The sequence below is a fragment of the Melanotaenia boesemani genome, chromosome 7, assembly GCF_017639745.1.
Source record: "Melanotaenia boesemani isolate fMelBoe1 chromosome 7, fMelBoe1.pri, whole genome shotgun sequence".
Lineage (NCBI taxonomy): Eukaryota > Metazoa > Chordata > Actinopteri > Atheriniformes > Melanotaeniidae > Melanotaenia > Melanotaenia boesemani.
In genome coordinates, this window is record NC_055688.1 from 24,555,468 (window position 1) to 24,575,426 (window position 19,959).

The 19,959-nt window shown below is 38.3% G+C and overlaps 1 protein-coding gene across 1 annotated transcript; it reads right to left on the bottom strand.

Moving 5' to 3' along the window:
• Positions 1 to 8,150: 8,150 nt before the first annotated feature.
• Positions 8,151 to 17,587, bottom strand: hrh2a (histamine receptor H2a). The gene is made up of 3 exons (XM_041990470.1): positions 17,492 to 17,587; positions 8,810 to 10,253; positions 8,151 to 8,361 (listed from the first exon to the last, which is right to left on the bottom strand). The coding sequence occupies exons 2-3, from the start codon at positions 9,807 to 9,809 to the stop codon at positions 8,186 to 8,188; spliced, it is 1,176 nt and encodes a 391-aa protein (XP_041846404.1). The 5' UTR covers positions 9,810 to 10,253; positions 17,492 to 17,587; the 3' UTR covers positions 8,151 to 8,185.
• Between the last annotated feature and the right edge of the window lie 2,372 nt (positions 17,588 to 19,959).

A 19,959-nucleotide genomic window follows, 5' to 3' on the forward strand; every position in this document is an offset into this window, starting at 1 on the left:
GACCTAAATGTTGTAAATGTTCTAAATGTAAAGCTGAAGCATTCAATCCAAGAACATTGTACCAACTGTTAAGCTTGGTGATGGTGGCATCATGCTTTTGGACAGTTTTATTGTCAGTGGAACCGGAAGATTTCTCGTTGTGGATTACTAATAACTGGAGACGGCTAAAAGTCAGGCTGCTATGGAAACCTAGAAATGCCGGCCATGTGTCGAAGTTTTTGCAGTGAAAACATAAATTAAAAAACATCAAGTTTTTGGTAATCAACCATTAAATTTGTATGTTATAGAATCATTTTGCCCCAGCAAAAGATCATGTTAAATGGAGCCCTTTGTTGCTGAGACATTCATGACTGTGTGTAAACCTCCATGTCTGTACATGTATAATCTTTCCTCGCTCTCTGTCTGAAGATATGCATGTAAACAAATCCTTGCAGCATCGTTGTAAATGCCCCTAATATCTTATTCATCAGCTTTATTTATCCTTATACTTCCATATTTCTCTCCCCATTCACAATCATTACTGTGGGGATGGAGGGACAGTTAAGTTGTTGCCTTTGTTTGTTGAATGTTTATAGCTTCCGTTAGCACAGGCTCAACGACCACTGAGGAACCAGTAGATACAAAATCCAAATCCTCCCATAAAGGAGGAGATGCCCTCTGGGCAGCCATAGCTCATAGTTGGCCTGATTTAGTGGCAGCCAGGAATCTGGGCTTGAATAAAGACAGAGAGAGCGAGGGCAGAGTGGGAGAGATAGAGGAAAAGATAGCTCCCTGCGTGATAAATAGCCCCAGCTCTCTCTATTGCATTAGCCGTCCGGGCCGATAGATTGCGAGCCCAATAGACCCAGACGTATGCGATTGGTTTCTCATATAAAAGTTGCATATTAAATTCCTTCACAGGACTGTGCCCCCCAAGCATGAAGGAGGGATGGAAGAAATGCGAGTTAAAAAAGCAGAAAGTGGAGAAAGGAATGGAAGAGCAAGAAAAAGGCTTTTTATGAGAGATGAAACGAAGACAGAGTTGGGGAAGCCTTAGAAGAAGGGGGGAAGATAATGGCAGGAGAAAAGTAGCTTGATGGTAGAAAAGACAAATGGTGATGTCATGTATTTAATAAGTCCGTGGATATTGGGCGATGAGTGCGACCGTACGTCCATTTAATCAGTATTGCTTCCCAATGAAGATTTCTCTCTTGTTTCGTTTACACCCTCCCTACTTCTGATCTCAGCCGTTCTACACATGCTAACGACCCCCTCTAATTGTTTCCAAGCTCATTAAGATGCTGCTGTTTTAATAGTAATTAATCCGTCATTTGCCTACATGAGAACATGGACCACTGAGGTTTGTTCATTGTTGTTTCAATGCACTGATAATGCAGTAGCTGAATCAAAGGAGACAATATCCTGCTAATTTAGCTCATCACTGTTAATTGGTTGTTAAGTGCCTTTAATTACCAAGCAGGCTATGGGATTTGGGTCGGCAGAAAGAGAGGGTTTGCTGTGATGGTCCCTGCATGGCTAATGACTCTTGAGTGAACTTTGAAAAGTGGAACAAATGACCAAAGAGAGGAAGAAGATATACTCTGACCCTGCCCTCTTTTCTATGTGGTGTTTTTCCCTACTCATTGCCTTTCTTCTTTTCCTCTCCTCCATCCTCATGTCCCTTCCTCCATCTCTGCTCACTCCCCATCTCTTTCTCCAGATATTATTAACTCATTAAGTTTTTTTCATTATTTTTAATAAAAGATGAGTTATGGCTTTAGCCTCACTGTGGCAGCATCCACCATCCCCTCCTCCTCCCTTTTTGCTTCCTTCGTTTTCAGCATTTACTCCCCCCCACCCCACCCCACCCCCCCCACCTTTAGATTTTCTCCTCTCTCCACCATATTGTTCGCTGATGCTCTGATGCATTTGACCCCTGAACTGGAGCTTCCGACCTCAGTGTTTCTGGTTACAACCTTCTGTCCATCTTCTTTGCTTTCGCCACAGTCACACTCATCTATCAATCATCGCTCTATCTCATAGCACTGAGCAGTCTTTAGATGGCATTCATAAGATTTATGATTCATGATTCTCTCTGTCTGTGTGTGTGCGTAAGAGTGAGAGAATTGAGAGAAAGAAAAAGGGATAAAGAGAAAGACAGACTATAGAGAGAGAGAAGAAAAGGGTCTTGTCGATGACACAGAATAATGACAATATCCATGATTGATAGCTTATACAGAGCTGGATGGCTGCGTGGTATTTGTGCCTGCATGTGTGTGCCGCCTTGTTTCCCCACCTTACACTGATGTTAAAGAAGCAGTGATGAATGGCTTTCATGTGGTTTGAGCTGTCAGTGGTCACTCTGAAAAAACAAAACAAAAAACAAAGAAAAAAAAAGAGGCTAAAATGGAGAATGATGGCAAGTGACCAGAATTTCCACTGGAAAATGATTTCTATATAGCAGTAGAGAGACTCAGCAGGGAGGGGAGAAAAGCTTAATCAATTTGAGCTGGAGAGGACAGACTGCAGATCAGACCAGTTAACCAACTTTAGAATTTTCTGCATCTGCTTGTCTTCTTTTCCCCTTCAGGCAAAATTACAGATCCACTTAAAGGCCTCTTATTAGATTTGTAACAGACTTTTCTCGCATGCATGAGAAGACTTGTGTACTGTATTAATTACTCCTGGTTCCTCATAGACCAACTTTATTGTTAAGCTTCGGAAGAGGAAATGGAAGCCCTCAGTCTGTGAAAATCTGATGTTCAGCCAATTCTAAGTAGAGGCTTCAGCAATATTTATAGATAAAGTTTAATCAAAGTATTTTTTTCTGCATGAAATAGCATGTTTTTGTTGCTTTGCTGCTCTGTGCTGGAGGGATGCATCTGATAAGCTTATCAACATTATTCCTGCAATAGAGTTGGGCAACGATGGGCAACGGTATACTGACCTTCTTCTTAGTTAACTTGTCCCACAGGGAGCTCCAGAAAACTAAATGTTGCTTAGAGATATTACAAAATGTAAACAGCTTTCAAAAGCTGCAGTTACATTTGTGTGGGCTACACTTAGTGAACAACAGATTGTCACTCTAAACTCATCACATTCTGTCACTTTGTCAGGAGACCATGCTGTCAGTTTGCAACGCAGTGGGTGCCTTCTTAGCATAATTTTACATGCACACAGGGAACTGATCCACAGCTTCATCTTACCAGGTCTGTAACGTGCAGCTCAAACTTCAACCAGGAACTGTGTGCTTGTCCACATTTAAAGTATTGCAATCCATTACTAAAAATTGTGAGATTTTTTTGGGCTATATTCTGGGCTGATGTGCTGATGAGCACAATGTGCAAACATAAAAAAAGTCAAAGTAAAAGAAATTTGAATAATTATTAAGACTTTAACTTAGTTCTAGTGCTTGACAGTCAGTAGCGTAACAGCATCCAGCCACCCTTCCTCTTTACACGTGCTTATGAACAAGGTATAATAAAGAATAATAGTTGCAAAATATCATATTTATGATAGTTTCACGTAATGAAAAATGTTGGTGTGTTTCAACTTTGCACTAATTAACTTGAAAGGTCCTTTTAAAGGCTTGGACTGACATGAGAGGTTATTGCATTCCACTGCCAGATGGCGGCAGTGTTGAAAATACAGTGCAAAATCAATTTGAAATGTAGATCTCCTCTTTATACTGTTTTCTATGTTGTTGGTTTTGGCTTGATGCGGGAGTGAACTTATTATTAGATACTGTGTAGAAACACAACATTATGTACAAACTGAACTTGTTTGAGAAGCTGCCTCTCAAAACAGCCCATTTGAACAAAGCTGTAAACATTCTCCTGCTTATCTTTCTTCTTTCTTATATTTTTGTGCATCTTGGATTACCTCTAATGAGGCCTCTTCCTCATCTAGTTCAAGCAAATGTTTAGCCAGTAATCAACCCCTTTAGACAACCTTTATGCTGGCAGGTCACAAATTTCTAATAAAATTCATTAGTCACTGAAAACTTTCCCCACTAAATGGTAGACAAGACAGTTAAAGAGTTAATGTGAGAGTTAAAAAATGTGTATAAGGAGGTCTGAGTAAAGGCAGAGGAGCTGTTTAGAACATGAGATCCACATCTACATCTTAGTTTTATTTTAAAACACTGCTTACTGTAGTCAAGCAACAGAAAGAACGAAATGAATTTGGGCATTAAAATACACCATATTATTATTTACAGTATCTATCTATCTATCTATCTATCTATTGATCTATCTATCTATTGATCTCGCTCGCTATATATATATATATATATATATTGGCCGGGGGGGAGGTTTGAACCTGGGGGGTGGTGGCCTTCCTGTGTGGAGTTTGCATGTTCTTCCCGTGTATGCGTGGGTTCTCTCTGGGTTCTCTGGCTTCCTCTCACCGTCCAAAGACATGCATGTTAGGTTAATTTGTTAATTTCTAAATTCTCCCTGTGTGTGTGAATGGTTGTTTGTTCATATCTATGTTGGCCCTGCGACAGACTGGTGACCTGTCCAGGGTGTACCCTGCCTCTCACCTGTTAAAATGCTGGGATAGGCTCCAGCTTACCCGCGACCTGGAATGGACTAAGCGGTTAAGATAATGAATATATATATGTAAATTGTTATATTGGAAGATTGTAACCATTAGCGTCATCGTTACCTGCACTTACTTTGCTTTAGTAAAATTCGAAATTTATTTGCATTTCTTTACTTTATTTTATATTACTGAGATTATATAGCTTTAGCCGAACAAGTCTAGCTGTTAATGTTTCAGTGTTGTAGTGCAAGTATGACTTCTTTAAAGACACTTTACGTAACTTTCTGACTTTAAAACTCTGCTTTCCGGACTCGTTTGATGGCATAGTGACATCTATAATGTGCATTTCTGAACTTGTTGCTGCTCAGCAGCGTCCTGTCGTTGAGGAAACACACAATACAACTTTTTAATCAGGGACGCCGTGTGACGTTGCAGCCAGGTTTTACTTCACATACTAGCAAATGGATTTAAACATGGTGTTTTGAATGTGCACAGTCACTGATTCAGCAAACAAATGCAAAAAGAAATCATTAGAGGAAGAAAGAAAAAGAAAGAGAGACAGGGACAGAACAAGAGTCAAGATTAGACTTTTCTTTTGCTGGCTGGAGAGAGCACACAGGACAAGCAGGATGCAAGATGGATGCCAAATTAGCCGTGGGGACACATCGCTGGGAAAATTGCAAAAGTTCTGAAATGCATCTTAATTGGGGCTCACCGTCAGTAGAGCTCATTAAAAAAGGCTTATAAATATCAAACCAGTGGCATTTTGAGTTATTTTTTTTAAAGTCAGTACTCTTGGGCTTCATGGTGGTGTGGTGGTTAGCACCACAGCAAGAAGGGCGCTGGTTCGAATCTCAGCTGGGGGGAGGCTAGAACCTTGAGGGCAGCGGCTTTTCTGTGTGGAGTTTACATGTTCTCCCTGTGTATGTGTGGGTTTTCTCTAGGTACTCGGGCTTCCTCCCACCGTCCAAAGAAATTCTGCCTTGGAGGGAGTGTGAGTGGTTGTTTGTCCCTATGTTTTGGCACTGCAATGGACTGGTGACCTGTCCAGGGTGTACCCTACCTCTCACCTTTTAATGTTGGCATAGGCTCCAGCTTAACTGCAGCCTGTAATGGACTAAGTAGTACAGAGAATGAATAAATGAATGTAATCTTTTATGTTATATTCCATTTGTAAACCTTTTCAACTCTGACCATAAGATCCACCTCTGTGTTTGGTTAAGGCAATGGTTTCCAAACTTTTTGTTTCTTTCAACGACAACATGCACTGGGTCTTGACTTGCATGACATGTACCACACACACCTAAACATTGACTGCAGTGGCCACTCCTGCAAGACACCTCACATGAAAAATGTTCTGGGATGAGATTTGAAATTCAACAAAAAAGCCTGAATTGACTGAGCCTCTTACCTGCCTAGATCTCAGCTGGTTGAGCTCGTGAGGAAACAAGACAGATCTACAGAGGCCTCGTGTAACAACCCAAAAGACACAAAGGTTCAGCAGGTGGACTTGACATAGTATTGTTTTCTGATGAGTGTAAATTCACAAAGGTAAACTTGGTTATGACATTAGAGTCTCAGAGTGAGCAAGGATCATATTTGATCATTTTACTGTGTCGTTACACTTGAAAGGAATAGCAGACAGGAAGAATGAATTATATTTGCTATATGAACACTGAGAAAAGTCTGATGGAATTAGAAAGCCTTAACCTTATGTGGTTTCATTAATTTCAATATTGGAGCTTCTCATTGGTGCCTAAATATAAGACAATCTGGGGTGCTTCAACGAGTTTCTTTGTTTTTAATACCAGATGAATGTTTCTGTTTGGCTTAATGGTTTGTAAAATCAGTTACTGTATATATATTAATGTGCATTTCTAAGTCCCTCAAAGGAAATAGCTTGAAGTATGTAGAAGGTTCAGTGTTAATGCGACAATAGTTTGAAGCGATATCTGCTGACAGCTGTGATAAATTATTTTCACTATACTCGTGTTCCTTACCACACACACACTGTCTGCTTCCACCCACACGATAATACATATCCATGCTCAACAGTCTGTAGTGGCTCCAAAAATGGCCGTGAATATGATATTCTTTCTTTGAGCTGATCTTTATTGGTGTAGTTGTAATTTTTTTTATCTTTAAGGAGCAGCACATGCCACTTATCTCAGTCCTCTGTTACATTTACTGGATAATTCAATAAATAGCAGCTTAATGCCACAGAATGCAGCAGCACCTGGAAGTAGCTGCATTCTTCAACATAGATATATTACTTTAGCATGATACACACTCAATTGCAACACATGTTAACACATGGATGCAAGTGATTAAAGTCTGCTTATCACTTTCTTCCTTCTGGTTGCAGTGTTTTATGGAACATACATTTTTAATAAATGTCTATTTGCTATATCAAAGCTGAAGATGTGGTACTTCATGTGTCCACTAGAGGGCACTCTTGAGTCAGCATAAAAATGACAGGCGTTGATGAAATTGATCAACAAGTTAATTGACTGGTTTTAGTAGTATCCCAGCCACTGGAGTTCAAAAACCAGCCGTGCATTGATCTGAGGGAGGTGTGGAGCTGCTGAGATCCCGATTTCTCATTTTCTTTATTGAAGTGTGGCTGGATTGAGTTCTAAAGAGACACAAATGAAGAGAATCAAAGGTTTATTTACAGTTTATTCACCTTTGGTGTCAATGTGCAGACATGAGAGAAACAAGCTTTAACAGGTTCATAGTGTGAATTTACAGCAACATACAGGGTTAGGACTGCACATAAACTTTGTAAGTGGTAGAGTTGCTACTTGTGAAGCTAACAACTGTGTATACATATATATATACAATGTGCAAAAAAATACACATAAGAATCTCTTATTTGTCACTTTTAATGTAGGTTGAAATTGGTGTGTGTATACTGCAAAACAACAGTCCTGTAAAACATCTAATGGAAAACAAACAAAAACTTTTCTTGCTTTAACTAATTCACACTTTGCAAACTTATTAGGAAGTGTTCACAAAACACAGAGAAATGAAAGCAGGCTATGAAACTGGATAATGTGTCTCCTCTGTGCTGAAAGCACATTTCTTGGGCTAATCAACATATTGGCATAATGCTCTGTGGACGGCACAGCTAGGATCTATGCATCGCAGTTCATTTGTTCTGGGACACAACATGGCCTGTGGGACCTGCAGGAATGGCAGTAAGTGTCGTTTACCTACTTACATGTTGTATTATTGGCGACTCTGCTTCACCACTGAATTAATGGTGGGTTGTGGTGGCGACTGTCTCTCTCTTTTCAGGCGTATAGATTCTGCTTTTGGGTTGTATAATGTCCAAAATATGCAGCACACCAACACAGGCTTAGACTTGGACTCAGTGAAAAGAGTGAGGGTGACTGTGAGAATGGTGCTGTGCCTCTGTGAGTGAATGCATTGTGTGTTTTAGAGGATAGAAGAAGAATTTCTTATATGAGCCGGTGCAATGACGTACTCATTTAATAATGACTGAATGTGAGTGTTGTGGCACTGCCACCTAAATGATGATGAGAGGCATCCGTCTTTTTTTTTAAAGTAGCTAGACTCCACTGATGACTCAGACATCTCTGCAGCATTTTCTATTTGTGTTAATGAAGTATCATATAAATACACACAGAACAGTAATTTACCGTTCATTGCGGCTGGCACGTGCGGCAGCAGTGTCATTTGCAAAGTGAATAGTTGATGCGGCAGTCCTGCTGTTAATTTCTTCAAGCATGATGTTTTGGTTTTCTATAGTCACCCTGCAAGTTGCAGGGGTGTGGTCACACTGCAGTGTCACCTCTGTCAGCTGCTCTTTGGCTGAGATGTGATAAAAGAAAGGGAAATTAAAGACTGGAGGTACTCAGGATGAAAAAAAAATATACAAAATATTATATTCATATTGGCTGCAAAATGCTGTCCCCCAAAGAGGTATTATACTTTGCAAAAGTTCTGAGCCACTTCTCATTTGTGAATGTATTTGATGGATTTTTAGGTCACTGTTTAGAAAGTAAAACACATTCCTCTGAAAATGCTCATGTAGAAGAACTGGCCTGAAAAATGAGTGAAAAAACAACAAATACCCAACGTAAAATCTCAAAAAACCTTTAGAAAGCCTGCAGAACTATTGCCCAAAATATTACAAGAAAATCTGACAAAATATACAGAAATGATGGAAGGCTCAAGACTTTTGCACAGCTCTGTAAAGATTAGCTTTGCAATTAAACTGACTTGAACTTGAGAGCTTTATCCCAGTAGCTTCACCTGCTGTTAGTTACATTTGAAGATGGCTGTCGGCTCCTCCACCAAGCAGGAAACCAGCATCTCAGTAGACGAGCGTAGGCTGACCTGAAGTCCCTGTTGAGGGCTCCATAGAGGATAGGGTTGAGTGCTGAGTTGGCATAGCCCAGCCACAAAACAATAGAAAATTCTGGTACTAACCCAGGGTCTGGATGCTCCTTTATGCCCAATACTGTGAATAAGATAAAATAAGGTAACCAGCACACCACAAAAGCCCCGATTACTGCTGCCAGTGTCACTGTGGCTTTGTGTTCTCGCAGTGCCACAGCTGTAACATTAGAGACCAGAGTGGTGCTGGTGGAAGGACTATTGCTGCAGTTGTAACTGATGATGCAGGTGGGTCGGGTGCTGACAATGCGCTTAGCCTGTGCCCGTGCAATTCGAAGGATTTGGAGGTAGATCCAGCACATAGCCACCAGAGGCAGGAAGAATGTGAGAAGAGAGTCAGTGAGTACATAAGGTCTGTTCAGTTCGAAACGACATCTCCTCTCTGAAGCCCAAGGCCCATGGTTCTGCACTGTCCCGTTCACAGTGTTCCAACCCATTTGTATGGGCAAGAAAGACACAGCCACAGACACAGTCCAAACGCTTGCCATGGTTACAGCAGCTTTCCATGGCAGGACGAGTGAGGTGTATCTCAGAGGCATGGTGACAGCCAGGTAGCGGTCCACACTGATGGCCAGCAGTGTGAGGATGGAGGCGGTACACAGCATGACGTCCATGGAGATGTAGAAGTTGCAGAATACGGGTCCAAACGGCCACTCTCCATTGAGCTGGAGGAGGGCAGAAAATGGCAGAACCAAGAGGCCAAGCAGCAGGTCTGTCACAGCCAGCGACACGATAAAACAGTTTGTGAGACAGCGAAGGCTTCGAGAGGCGCAGACAGCAAGACACACCAGCACATTACCACCCACAGTCAGAAGGATGAGGAGGGACAGGATGACAGCCAGCATCATTTTTGATAACATTATTATTGGAGCTTCACTGAAGACAACCTGATGGCATCATGGCCGGGGCTGGATGTGAATCATTATTATGCTCACTTTTTATTAAGTACACTCACATTATAGCCTCAAGCTCACATAAAATGTCTTCAGATATGTTCACTTGGAGTGTTTAGAGGTTTCAAAATTATTTAAAATCTTTGCAACGTGTGATTAATTTGGCTCCAGCTCTTCCGTTATGTTCACGTCTTCCTGTTAATGAAAACCTGAACCTTGATCACAATACTTTTTACATCCATTCATCCCAAACTGAACGCTGTCAGTCAACATTTCATTGTTAGCAAATGCTGCTAAGAGTGAGATACAACTTGGCTCTGTGCTGGCTCTTGAACAGCTTTCTGCGTGTGACTTGTTCACAGTAGCTCTTGGTGTTGTCTTCAACATCATTTTCAATGGTTGGAGTGACACCTGGTGGACAAAATGGTAAACGCAGTTAGTACTTGGCTCAGATAGTACTCTGATCGTAGAACATACTGTTGTTTTGTCTCCTTCAAAAATAAAGTAGAGAGAGAAAAAAAAAAAAAAAATCAATCAGACTGTTTTGGATTTAAGTGTTGAGTACAAATTATGTGCAGATTATTTTGCATTTTTCTAATTAGTCAGGTAAACTGCTAGATTACAAAAATAAACAAATCTGTGGCATACTTAAATGTGCTCAACAAAGATATGTTATCATAAAAATTAATCAGAAAATTAATCTTTAACAATACATTTTAAAAGCCAGAGAAAATGCAGATAAAATTAGCAACTGGTCCAAATTAACCCGATAAAACCAGTTCAGTCAAAAACTAATAGTACGCTGCAAACATTTTATTAGTAAAGAAGATCCAGTACTAATTTTCAATTTTCAGTGTGGATAATAAAAAATATTAGAATTATGATTAAAAACAACATAATTTACACGTTTTAAAATAGTTTTTATGCTATCAATAATGTCAAAATTGCCTGATGTTCAAATATTTGACCTTGATGCGTATTTTTTTTAAAAAGTAATATATATGAACTATGAATGTGGGAGAAAAATACAAAGTAACCATTAAAAAAGAGTGGCATTTCGGAAGGGGAGGCTTATTTGTAGTAATTCATCATGGCACTGGTTATAATGAAAATAATAAAAATAATTCTCAGACTGTTGTGTCATTCCATGTCTAAACAAGACAACATCTTCTAATTATTTATTATTGTTTTTTCGAACTAAAACAAAACAAAACAAAACAAAAAAAAAAAAAAAAAAAAAAAAAAAAAAAAAATCTACAACATTGTAATTACCTCCTGGGATTAATAATGTATTTTAAATTTAATTTTTGTTTTCATTTTAAAATATTTGAATTCTTGAAAAAAAAAAACCTCCTACAAGAGGTTCAGTATTAATAGCAATTGCGGTTGTTCCTTCATTATGTATTTATTGACTGAGTAGGTAACAAGTATGGACTTGATCTCATGCGGCATTTGGTTGAGCTGCTGCTGTGACCAACAGGTGTCAGGAGACGTTTTATAAAACAGGTTAGCTTGAAGCTGAAAAACATAACAAATCCATGGGTGAAATGGCAGGAGGGCTGCATGCTGGTGTGAGGTTAACACGTCAGCTAACACCTAAAACTTTCCTGATAAAAGTTGGAGTGTTTATATTTGAGTTTGCATGTGTAGATATTCTGGCTTCCTTTCACAGTCCAGAAACATACATGTTGGGTTCATTGGTGGTTTTAAACTCTCCAGGGGTGCATAAATGGTTGTTTGTCATGGTCAATGGTTGTTGGCCAACACAAATTCCCCCTTTCCTTCCCCTTGACCCTGCACTGGAATAAGCAGGTATAGAAAATGACTGGATGGATGGAAATGGCAGCAACACACAGGGTGGCCATGTTGACCTTTGGATCCATTACAAAAGGAAAAACCATGTGCTTGGGAGCGGCACAAAATAGTTTCTTCCCAAGATGTAGAAAAAGGCTTTTAGGCTTTTCACTCCTCCACCTCACTGTCAGACTTCACTGTGGTTGGTTCAGGTTAGGAATAATAATTATATAGTTAGAATAAGGGATGAAAAACATCATTATCATCATTAGGCTGAAATATTAAGAAATACATGGTTATAGGTTCGCATAATGTCTCATGAACACTACACTACACAAAACAATACGCAATGTAAAGCTGTGTCATCTAACAATTTCTGCATTTTTATTATGATGTAACTGCAAGCATGTTGAAGACATGGTCAAATGTACTTAATACTGTTTCCCTCTGGGACTGGACTTCATAGAAGACAATAGTTGTGGATGATCGCAGGATCTTTCCACAGTTCACAACATCCATCCAAGTAAAAAAAAAAAAGAAGTATGAGGGACTTGACCTGACTCGTGAAGCACACATCATCACCTGAAAAACATTGATGCTCAGCTCAATGGTATTGGTATACATGACTTACAGGACACTGATCATTAGTTTATTGATGATGTGACAAAGGAAAGTCTGATGAATTGTGGCGCTTATTAAAAAATGCTCAATCATAGTTACATCCAGCAGTACTGATGAGCAATGAAAACAACCCACAAACATGAACATGTATGTCTTTAATTCAGTCTGGTTTGAAGGGACAATAGATTACAATTTCCCCCACAGTCTATGGTGGATAAACTGTTTGGTTAGTAAATAAAATACTGTTGTTACCCTCAAATGGACTGAGTACTGTTTGATGCATAAAATGTGTAAAAAGGGAAAGGGTCTGAATATTGCCTGAATGACAGCAGTGCAAAGTAACAGATGGATTGAGGGCAATAAATAGCCTTCTTTATCAGCAAATGGCCATGAAATATTTATCAAATTCTCACAAAATACATTTTCTCCATAAGGCTTGCAGATGGATGTGGAGCCTAAAGCACCTAAAGACATTTTACTGTGAATTTGGGCTCCATAGATAAAGTTTAATTCAGTATATGTCCTCTTTGAACTTAATAGTAACGTGGATTTTAAATGTTTGCCTGGCAGAATGATAGTAGCTACTTGATAAATGATAGAGTATATATGTTTGCTTGTGTATCCTTTAAGACTTGGCCAGACTTCATCCAGAGCTGCTGGCTTATCACCTCTAAAACAGGAACAGAGAAACTGGGAGACAGACAATAAGACAAGAAGAAAGAGATTTAATACTATAAATGGCACCAGAAGAAAAGTTTTAATTAAATCTAGGTCTAAAGGAACCAGAACATTTTCTCACAGAATGCTGCTTTGAACTTTGTACAGTGCAAACACTGATAACCCAGCAGCTACTAACTTATAAAGTGTCGCTCTCAAATATAAATGACATCCAAGCTGTGATGTCTAACAGCACCACCGACTGATAACTAGCTCCACATGTGTTATAGCCACTGCAGGTTTTCTAACAAAGACAACCTGTAAAAACACACCATCATTTTCAAAAAGTATATGAATGTCACTAATAATGTGTACTCCTGCCAGCGTACTTGTTTTCTTGTATTGGCCAAATATATTCTATATTCTAGCTGACACAAGTGAACAAATGTTATATTTGTTTCCTGTATTTATTGTTGCATTAGCATCTCTCTTTTAATAAAACCATAATAATATGCAGTGTTGATCATTTAACAGAATGTAAACAATGTACATTACAATAAAACAAAAAGATGGGAAAAAAATAAATAATGAGTTATTTTCAAGGTGCTGCTTTATTACTGAGCGTCTGCTTTCTCTCACTAATGTCTTATTATAGTTGTCCCCACTGACAAACTGGTGAATGTTACTGAATCTGTATTTATAATAACATGTACTGTCACATTGGCCCGGATGGATGCTAACACAACCAGCAACACCTGTTTGGATAATGGATTTTAAATTGTAATGACTGCTGAGAGCTCTCTTTTCCACATGATATGAAGACTGTGCTGCTTTCAGATGTTTTCTGTACAAAGATGATGTTTTATCTTTTCAAGCAACAACAAGGGTTTATGCTTTTTACTGTGCTTAAAGGGCTCCTCCTGGGGCTGGTGTATTCAACTCCATATATGTTTGGACAGTGATACAACAAAGTGATGAAACCAGTGACATCACAAACTGAGCTTATTTCTTCTGTGATGATTTGTTTTGTGGTTGACTTGACTTGACTTTTGGTTTTTCTTGCTTGAGGGTCTCTGCCTTTAGTGTTACCAAAAACATCCTATTACCTTATTTTTTTGGCTTTGTGTTAAATAGCTTTTGCGGTATGTTTTAGATCAACGAGTGCATTATGAGGTCCTACTAATTCTGCAGTGTTTGTATCCGAAGTTTAACTCTGCTAGTGTTCTTTAACTCAGAGTCCACTACTTTCTGGGTTCCAGGTGTTTCCCTACTTCAACTCATCTAACTTCAACTAATAAGTAATTACCATGCTAGTGTGTAACTAGAGGACAAGCTGATGAGGAGATTAATTTCATTAGAATTAGGTGTGGTAGAGCAGGGGACATCTGAGATCTGCAGGGCGGCCTCTTCAGACAAGAGTTGAAGGACCTTGCTCTATGAATTTTATATACTTGTGATTATGTTCTCTTATCTTTGTTTTTTAATTTATTTTATTTTGTTTGGTTTTGTTTTATTGTGGGTGTTCCTGAGGAAATGACAGGAAAGTGGCAGCAGAGATGACAAGTGTGCAATCAGCAAAGACTCCAGACTGGATTTTTTTGTACATAAGAGATATTGCTAGTCACTTGAGAAGTCATCTTTAAATTTATTAGTTGTCACATTATCACTTGCTAACTGAGTCCCAATTTAGCTGTACGTGCACCTGTCACATGTGACACATGCTGTCACATGCCTGATTTTAGGTCTAATAACAGTCAACGCTGGCAGCTTCTAGAAATGTTAACATAAATTATTCTAAAGCATTATAGATATCAGATTATATATATCAGAGGAGTTTTTTTCTTCATTTTATCATCTTTAGATTTAGCTACTTGTTGATCCAGTTGATCGAAGTTTGCTAATGAGCTTACTCATTTTTAAAATTGCCTCCCATTTCTAAAAATTTTCCAACAGAGACTTGGACGTGCTTCATTTTTCCAAAATGTCAAGCAGTTATGAAAAATGGAAGGACTTTATAAAAGTCAGTCAATGTCATGTTGTAAAACAGACCTATTGCACCCTGATTGCTTCACTTCAAGCCCACCGTGGTGGAGTAGTTTTCAATTACTCAGGGCACCAGCTATATTAGTGGGTAATTGAAATGATACCCAACATCTGAAGGATGAGATGAATTATTAATTGATTATCATTTAAGCAGCTTCCTTTCCTTCTTGCCTATCTTCCAATGTCAGAAATATGCAGATCTGAGCTGTAAAGGCTTCATCTTGCCTCATCTGGATGCCCCTTGTGTGGTCTGGTGAAAAGAGCCCAATTTTGGGTGTTATGATGAAAGACAGGCAGTAAAGAACCTGGAAAAGTGGCTCTTCAGCAGACATGGTCTGAATTCGAAGATGAGTAATGGGGCTATTCATCTCTCAGCTGGTACTCACTGCCTAAAATGTTCATCCTTTTTCTTTTTTAAATGATATTTTACCAGCCTGATATGTGTTATAGAATAAGTGACTAAAGAAAAACTGCTCTTCTCCATTCTTAAAAATAATGAGAGCAATCACATATTTTTTTATCAGGAAAATGAACTAATGTATATGAATATGTTCACATAGAGCTAAGAAACTGAAAGCTGGTTTCATAGCTTTCCCGTTTGCCACTCAGGTATGAAATGAACTTCTCTGTCAGGTGGTTATGGATACAGGAAATAACTCCTTCATCAATTCACATCTTAAATTCATTTTTTAGGCAGTTTTTTATGAGGTAGTGCACCAAATTAAATCTCCTGTCTTACTGGGCCTGACATGCATCTGTTATAACTATTTCTCAGGATTACGATGAACCTGGAGGTCAAAATTTTGGATAAATACACATGTAACACTGCAACTGTACCCACTGTTGCCTTGTAGCAATTCTGATTAAGAAACTTACTAAATATTTTAACAAATATATAGACAAATCAAACAGGAAAAGCAAGGTGTGGATGGCAAGTTGCTAAGTATGTTTTCTGACCAACAGATGGAGGCTCAAGAGGCGTGAAATGGAAAAAACATTGTGCAACAGGCATAACGGCAGACCAACGGGGGATATAATGACATATAAAATATGTATGGACACCAACAGAATGCATTGCTGTGGCACACAGATAAAAAACATAGATACACAAACAAGGTCAGGTCAGATGGGAATAAATGATTGACCTCAGTGTGTCAATCTTACTACATCTCTGTTATGTTAACACTGCAGCTGTGAAGAAGGGTTCAACAATATATACCTCTGTGGACTCAAAAGAAAAAAAAAACATTAAAAGAAAAACAAAACAAAACAACCCGAACCATCCACATATCTGCCATATCTTACACTTGTAGTTGTTTGATTTTTAGACATGATACTTCTTCACAAACTGACAGCAGACCATGCTGCTCTTCGACCATGTCATGACACCACATCCTCTCACTATTCCGGTGGCTGTCTTATGATGCACATTCACATTTAAGTTGGGGTTTTTTCTTTAGTGCCGTCTAACAATGTTAACACTGCTGCAAAGTGTATTTTAAGCCAAGCCATAATTAGTTATTTTGGTGTCTAAACATTATCAAATTAAAAGAACCAACTCTGGTCTCTTGGGTAAAACCAGCAGTGACTGCATGCATGACAATTTTAATATAGATGATGGAGATTAAATTCTTTCCTTTTTAATTTGAAGTTAATTTTTCTTCACAGTGCTCCAGTAGAGTGCAGGATGTTATCATTACATTCAGATCATGAACAAAGCAAAAAAGTCTATTGTGCACATTATAATGCAAGTCTGAGTGAGCCATTCACAAGAGCAAATTAAACAACTACTTACTAGTTCCTTTGGTTTTACTGCTTTCAATACTTTTTCATAATTTATTCTTTTTCTGTATGCATTATTTTTCACCTACACCACTCTATCAATCTGTTACAATGTGTTCTCGTGAAAGTAGATAGATAGAAAGTAGATCGAGATTACCAATAAACAACAGGGAAAATACATTTCTCCTAGGTTTCATCACACAACACTGAGAGAGAATAGTGTGGTCTCACTTCCACATATTCAAGACTCATTAAGTGACCCCTTCTTGCACTTATGCTTGTATGTGGACCTGTGCTCATGAGTGAGCTGAGTGAGTGAAGTTTAAACTCAAGCTGTGAATCAGAATTTATATAAAGGAAACTGAGATGAGACATTTAGAATGGGAAATTCTGATGCGGAGAGTGTATTCGTGATCGAGATCACGCACCACTAACCACACATTCTTCCTCTTTAAAATTTCTTTTTCCTGGTCTGTGCATTAAAATGCAAAAAGATTGTAGCTCTAAAAAGCTTTAATGTTAAAAAAAAACTCGTATTAACCAGTGATGAGAAAATGAAATCTAAGTTCAATTAACTGTAGAGCAAAAATTGTAATTATAAGTATTTTTTGGAGTACTCTTACTTGATTGCTGAAAAGCACACCAGTAAATGAGTAAAAGAAAATACATCATGACTTAAAGATAGTTTTTTCTCTTACATTCAGTGACATATTATACAGCATAAATTGAACACGTAAAATGTATAAACTCACCTCAGGGTTGCTTTTCTCTTTCTGTAACAACTGCTCCTGCTGCTCTGCTCCGAGAAGGAACCACAGTCTCTCTAAAGAAGAGTGTGTTTGTGTGTGTAATGAGTCCATGAGAGTGTGTGGGAAAGAGAAGAGAGAAAGAGAGAAAATAAACACCAGCTCCTCACATCTCTCTCTTTTCCTCTCACCCTCTCTGTCTCTTATTGTTCCCCTTTAACCAATCTCTTCAGGGTAATTTGCTTTTGAAATCATCTTAATAGCTCCTCCATTCTATCGTTATGCTATTTAACTTGAAAGTGCCAGCTGCCACAATGAAGACGGTTGTTCCCAGTGATTAGTTTCCCTCTGAGATTACCTGAATGGTCCGAGCAGTCTGCTACAGTCAGCACCTCAGCGCTGGCAAATAAGTCCAATTTATGTGAAAGCAATTATTGCATGTTATTATTATTATTATTATTGCACATGAAGGCTTCTAATCTCTACAGTTCTACAATTTAGGGACACATTGGAGCTTCACAGGTAATGGCTTCTGGATCAATCTCTGGGAAGTGGCACTGATTAGGGGGGAGTCATGTTTGTGTTCTCTGGGGTCATAAGCATTTCCTTATCTGTTTCTGGCAGGCTTCAAATCTTTCTTTTCAGGTCCTTTGGCCACATTTCTTTTTGTCCATTTTCAATTTATATTCCAAGTTTTAGGTGAAGTCATTTTCTGTGTGTTTATTAATATTATTATTATTTTGTAATCCTAACATCAATTCATCTCTTGTAAAACCTGCCACTTTGATTGTTTTTTTTTTTTTTTTGCAGATTTCTTTCATGCTTTCAGGCTCCACCTTTATTTCTCCTTGTAATCTGTGTTCTGGATTTGTTCCGCTACACAAACTGTGATCATGAACCTTTCAAATCATACTGTCATATATTTTCAGCACGTTATCTAGCTTATGCTAGCTTGTGTGATGACAAGATCTTGTGCTTTTGTTTCCAAGATTAATACCTGACTGAAACCCTTGAAAATGAGACATCTGTTGCATCTAAGGCTGTTTCTTTAAATGCAGCGTCTTTTCATTTCTATTCAAAGAAAGAGAGAAAAAACAAATAATTTACTGGAGATGACAGTTTGCTAAAAGTAGTTAGAAGTGGTACCTCAAATATCACCAGAATTGTAGTATACTTTTTTACATTGTGATATAGACAACAATTCTAAGTAAACAATATGTTTCAAATATGGTGCTGGAAATATGAAGAGGTATTGCAAAAGATAAAAAAGTTGAACGATCAGTGGCTCAGTAATCAAGCTCTGCTGGATTTGCATCACTTACAAGGAACTCAGTCACTTATGACACAATTTTTTTGGGTGCAATCAAACACAGGCAAGGATTCAGCAAAGAAATACAGCAAGAACAGCAGTAGTTTCTGTAGACAGACTGTCCATATCTCCAAATATATTTTTTTTATAAAAGTTTACATTTGATGCACTGCTGATCATAGAGATTGACAGATGTGTCAGATGATTTTTAATGTTTAAATGCTGTGTTTCTTTTTGCTCTAAAGTCAAGAGATTGAGCCACATAATACCCAAAAGGTTTAATTTATCATGGATGATTGCTGCCGATTGCACTGCCAAAGATTTTCACCAATTGGGAGGGTGTTCGTTACCGTGGCAACATCATCTGAAGAGGTTAAGGGGAAAAATGCATATTTAATCTTGAAGTGTTTTCTTTGAGATCACAGTAAAGAATTTGAGTTTATAAATAATTCTTGTGACAAGCAAAGTTAGCACCAAATTAAAGCTTAATTTTAGATCAATCCAGAAACTGTATTCAGGTTCCAAAATGTTCCTTCTTACTGAAGACACTGCATTTTAACAGGCATGGTTAAATGGTTTTAGCTTCCTTAAGAAGTAGAGTCCGCTTTGTTCCTTCTTTTAGATACTTCTGTGTTGCATTTCCAATTCAGTATGTTGTCCACTTGAACCACAGGGTATTTGTATTTCTCCACCACCTCCACTTCTTCTCACAGGATGTAAACAGTGTTTTGTTTACTCCTGTTCCTCCTGATGTCAACAATCATCTCTTAAGTTTGTGCTCAAGATGAGGTGACTGTTTCTGCATCATCTCAGAAATTGACTGACCACTTCTCTGTACTCAGACTCCTATGCAATAGATGGATAGATAGACAGACAGACAGACAGACAGACAGACAGACAGACAGATAGACAGATAGATAGATAGATAGATAGATAGATAGATAGATAGATAGATAGATAGATAGATAGATAGATAGATAGATAGATAGATAAATAGATAGATAGATAGATAAATTTATAAAATCGGCATTTGAATGTTTGTTAAAGGCTTTGTTTTTTACTTATGCAGTATTGATGCTATTCTCACACCTTTTTTTATTTAATTATATTTTTACCTTTCTGCATTATCACCTATTAGTGATGTTTAACAGTGACTCTAAATGAG

What these genes read in the sequence shown, in the direction of transcription:
- hrh2a (XM_041990470.1), bottom strand. Translation starts at nt 9,809, where the DNA reads ATGTTATCAAAAATGATGCTGGCTGTCATCCTGTCCCTCCTCATCCTT. An exon ending in ATCTTCAAATGTAACTAACA is followed by an intron (nt 8,362 to 8,809) that starts GCAGGTGAAGCT and finishes ATCACATCTCAG; the next exon opens with CCAAAGAGCAGCTGACAGAG.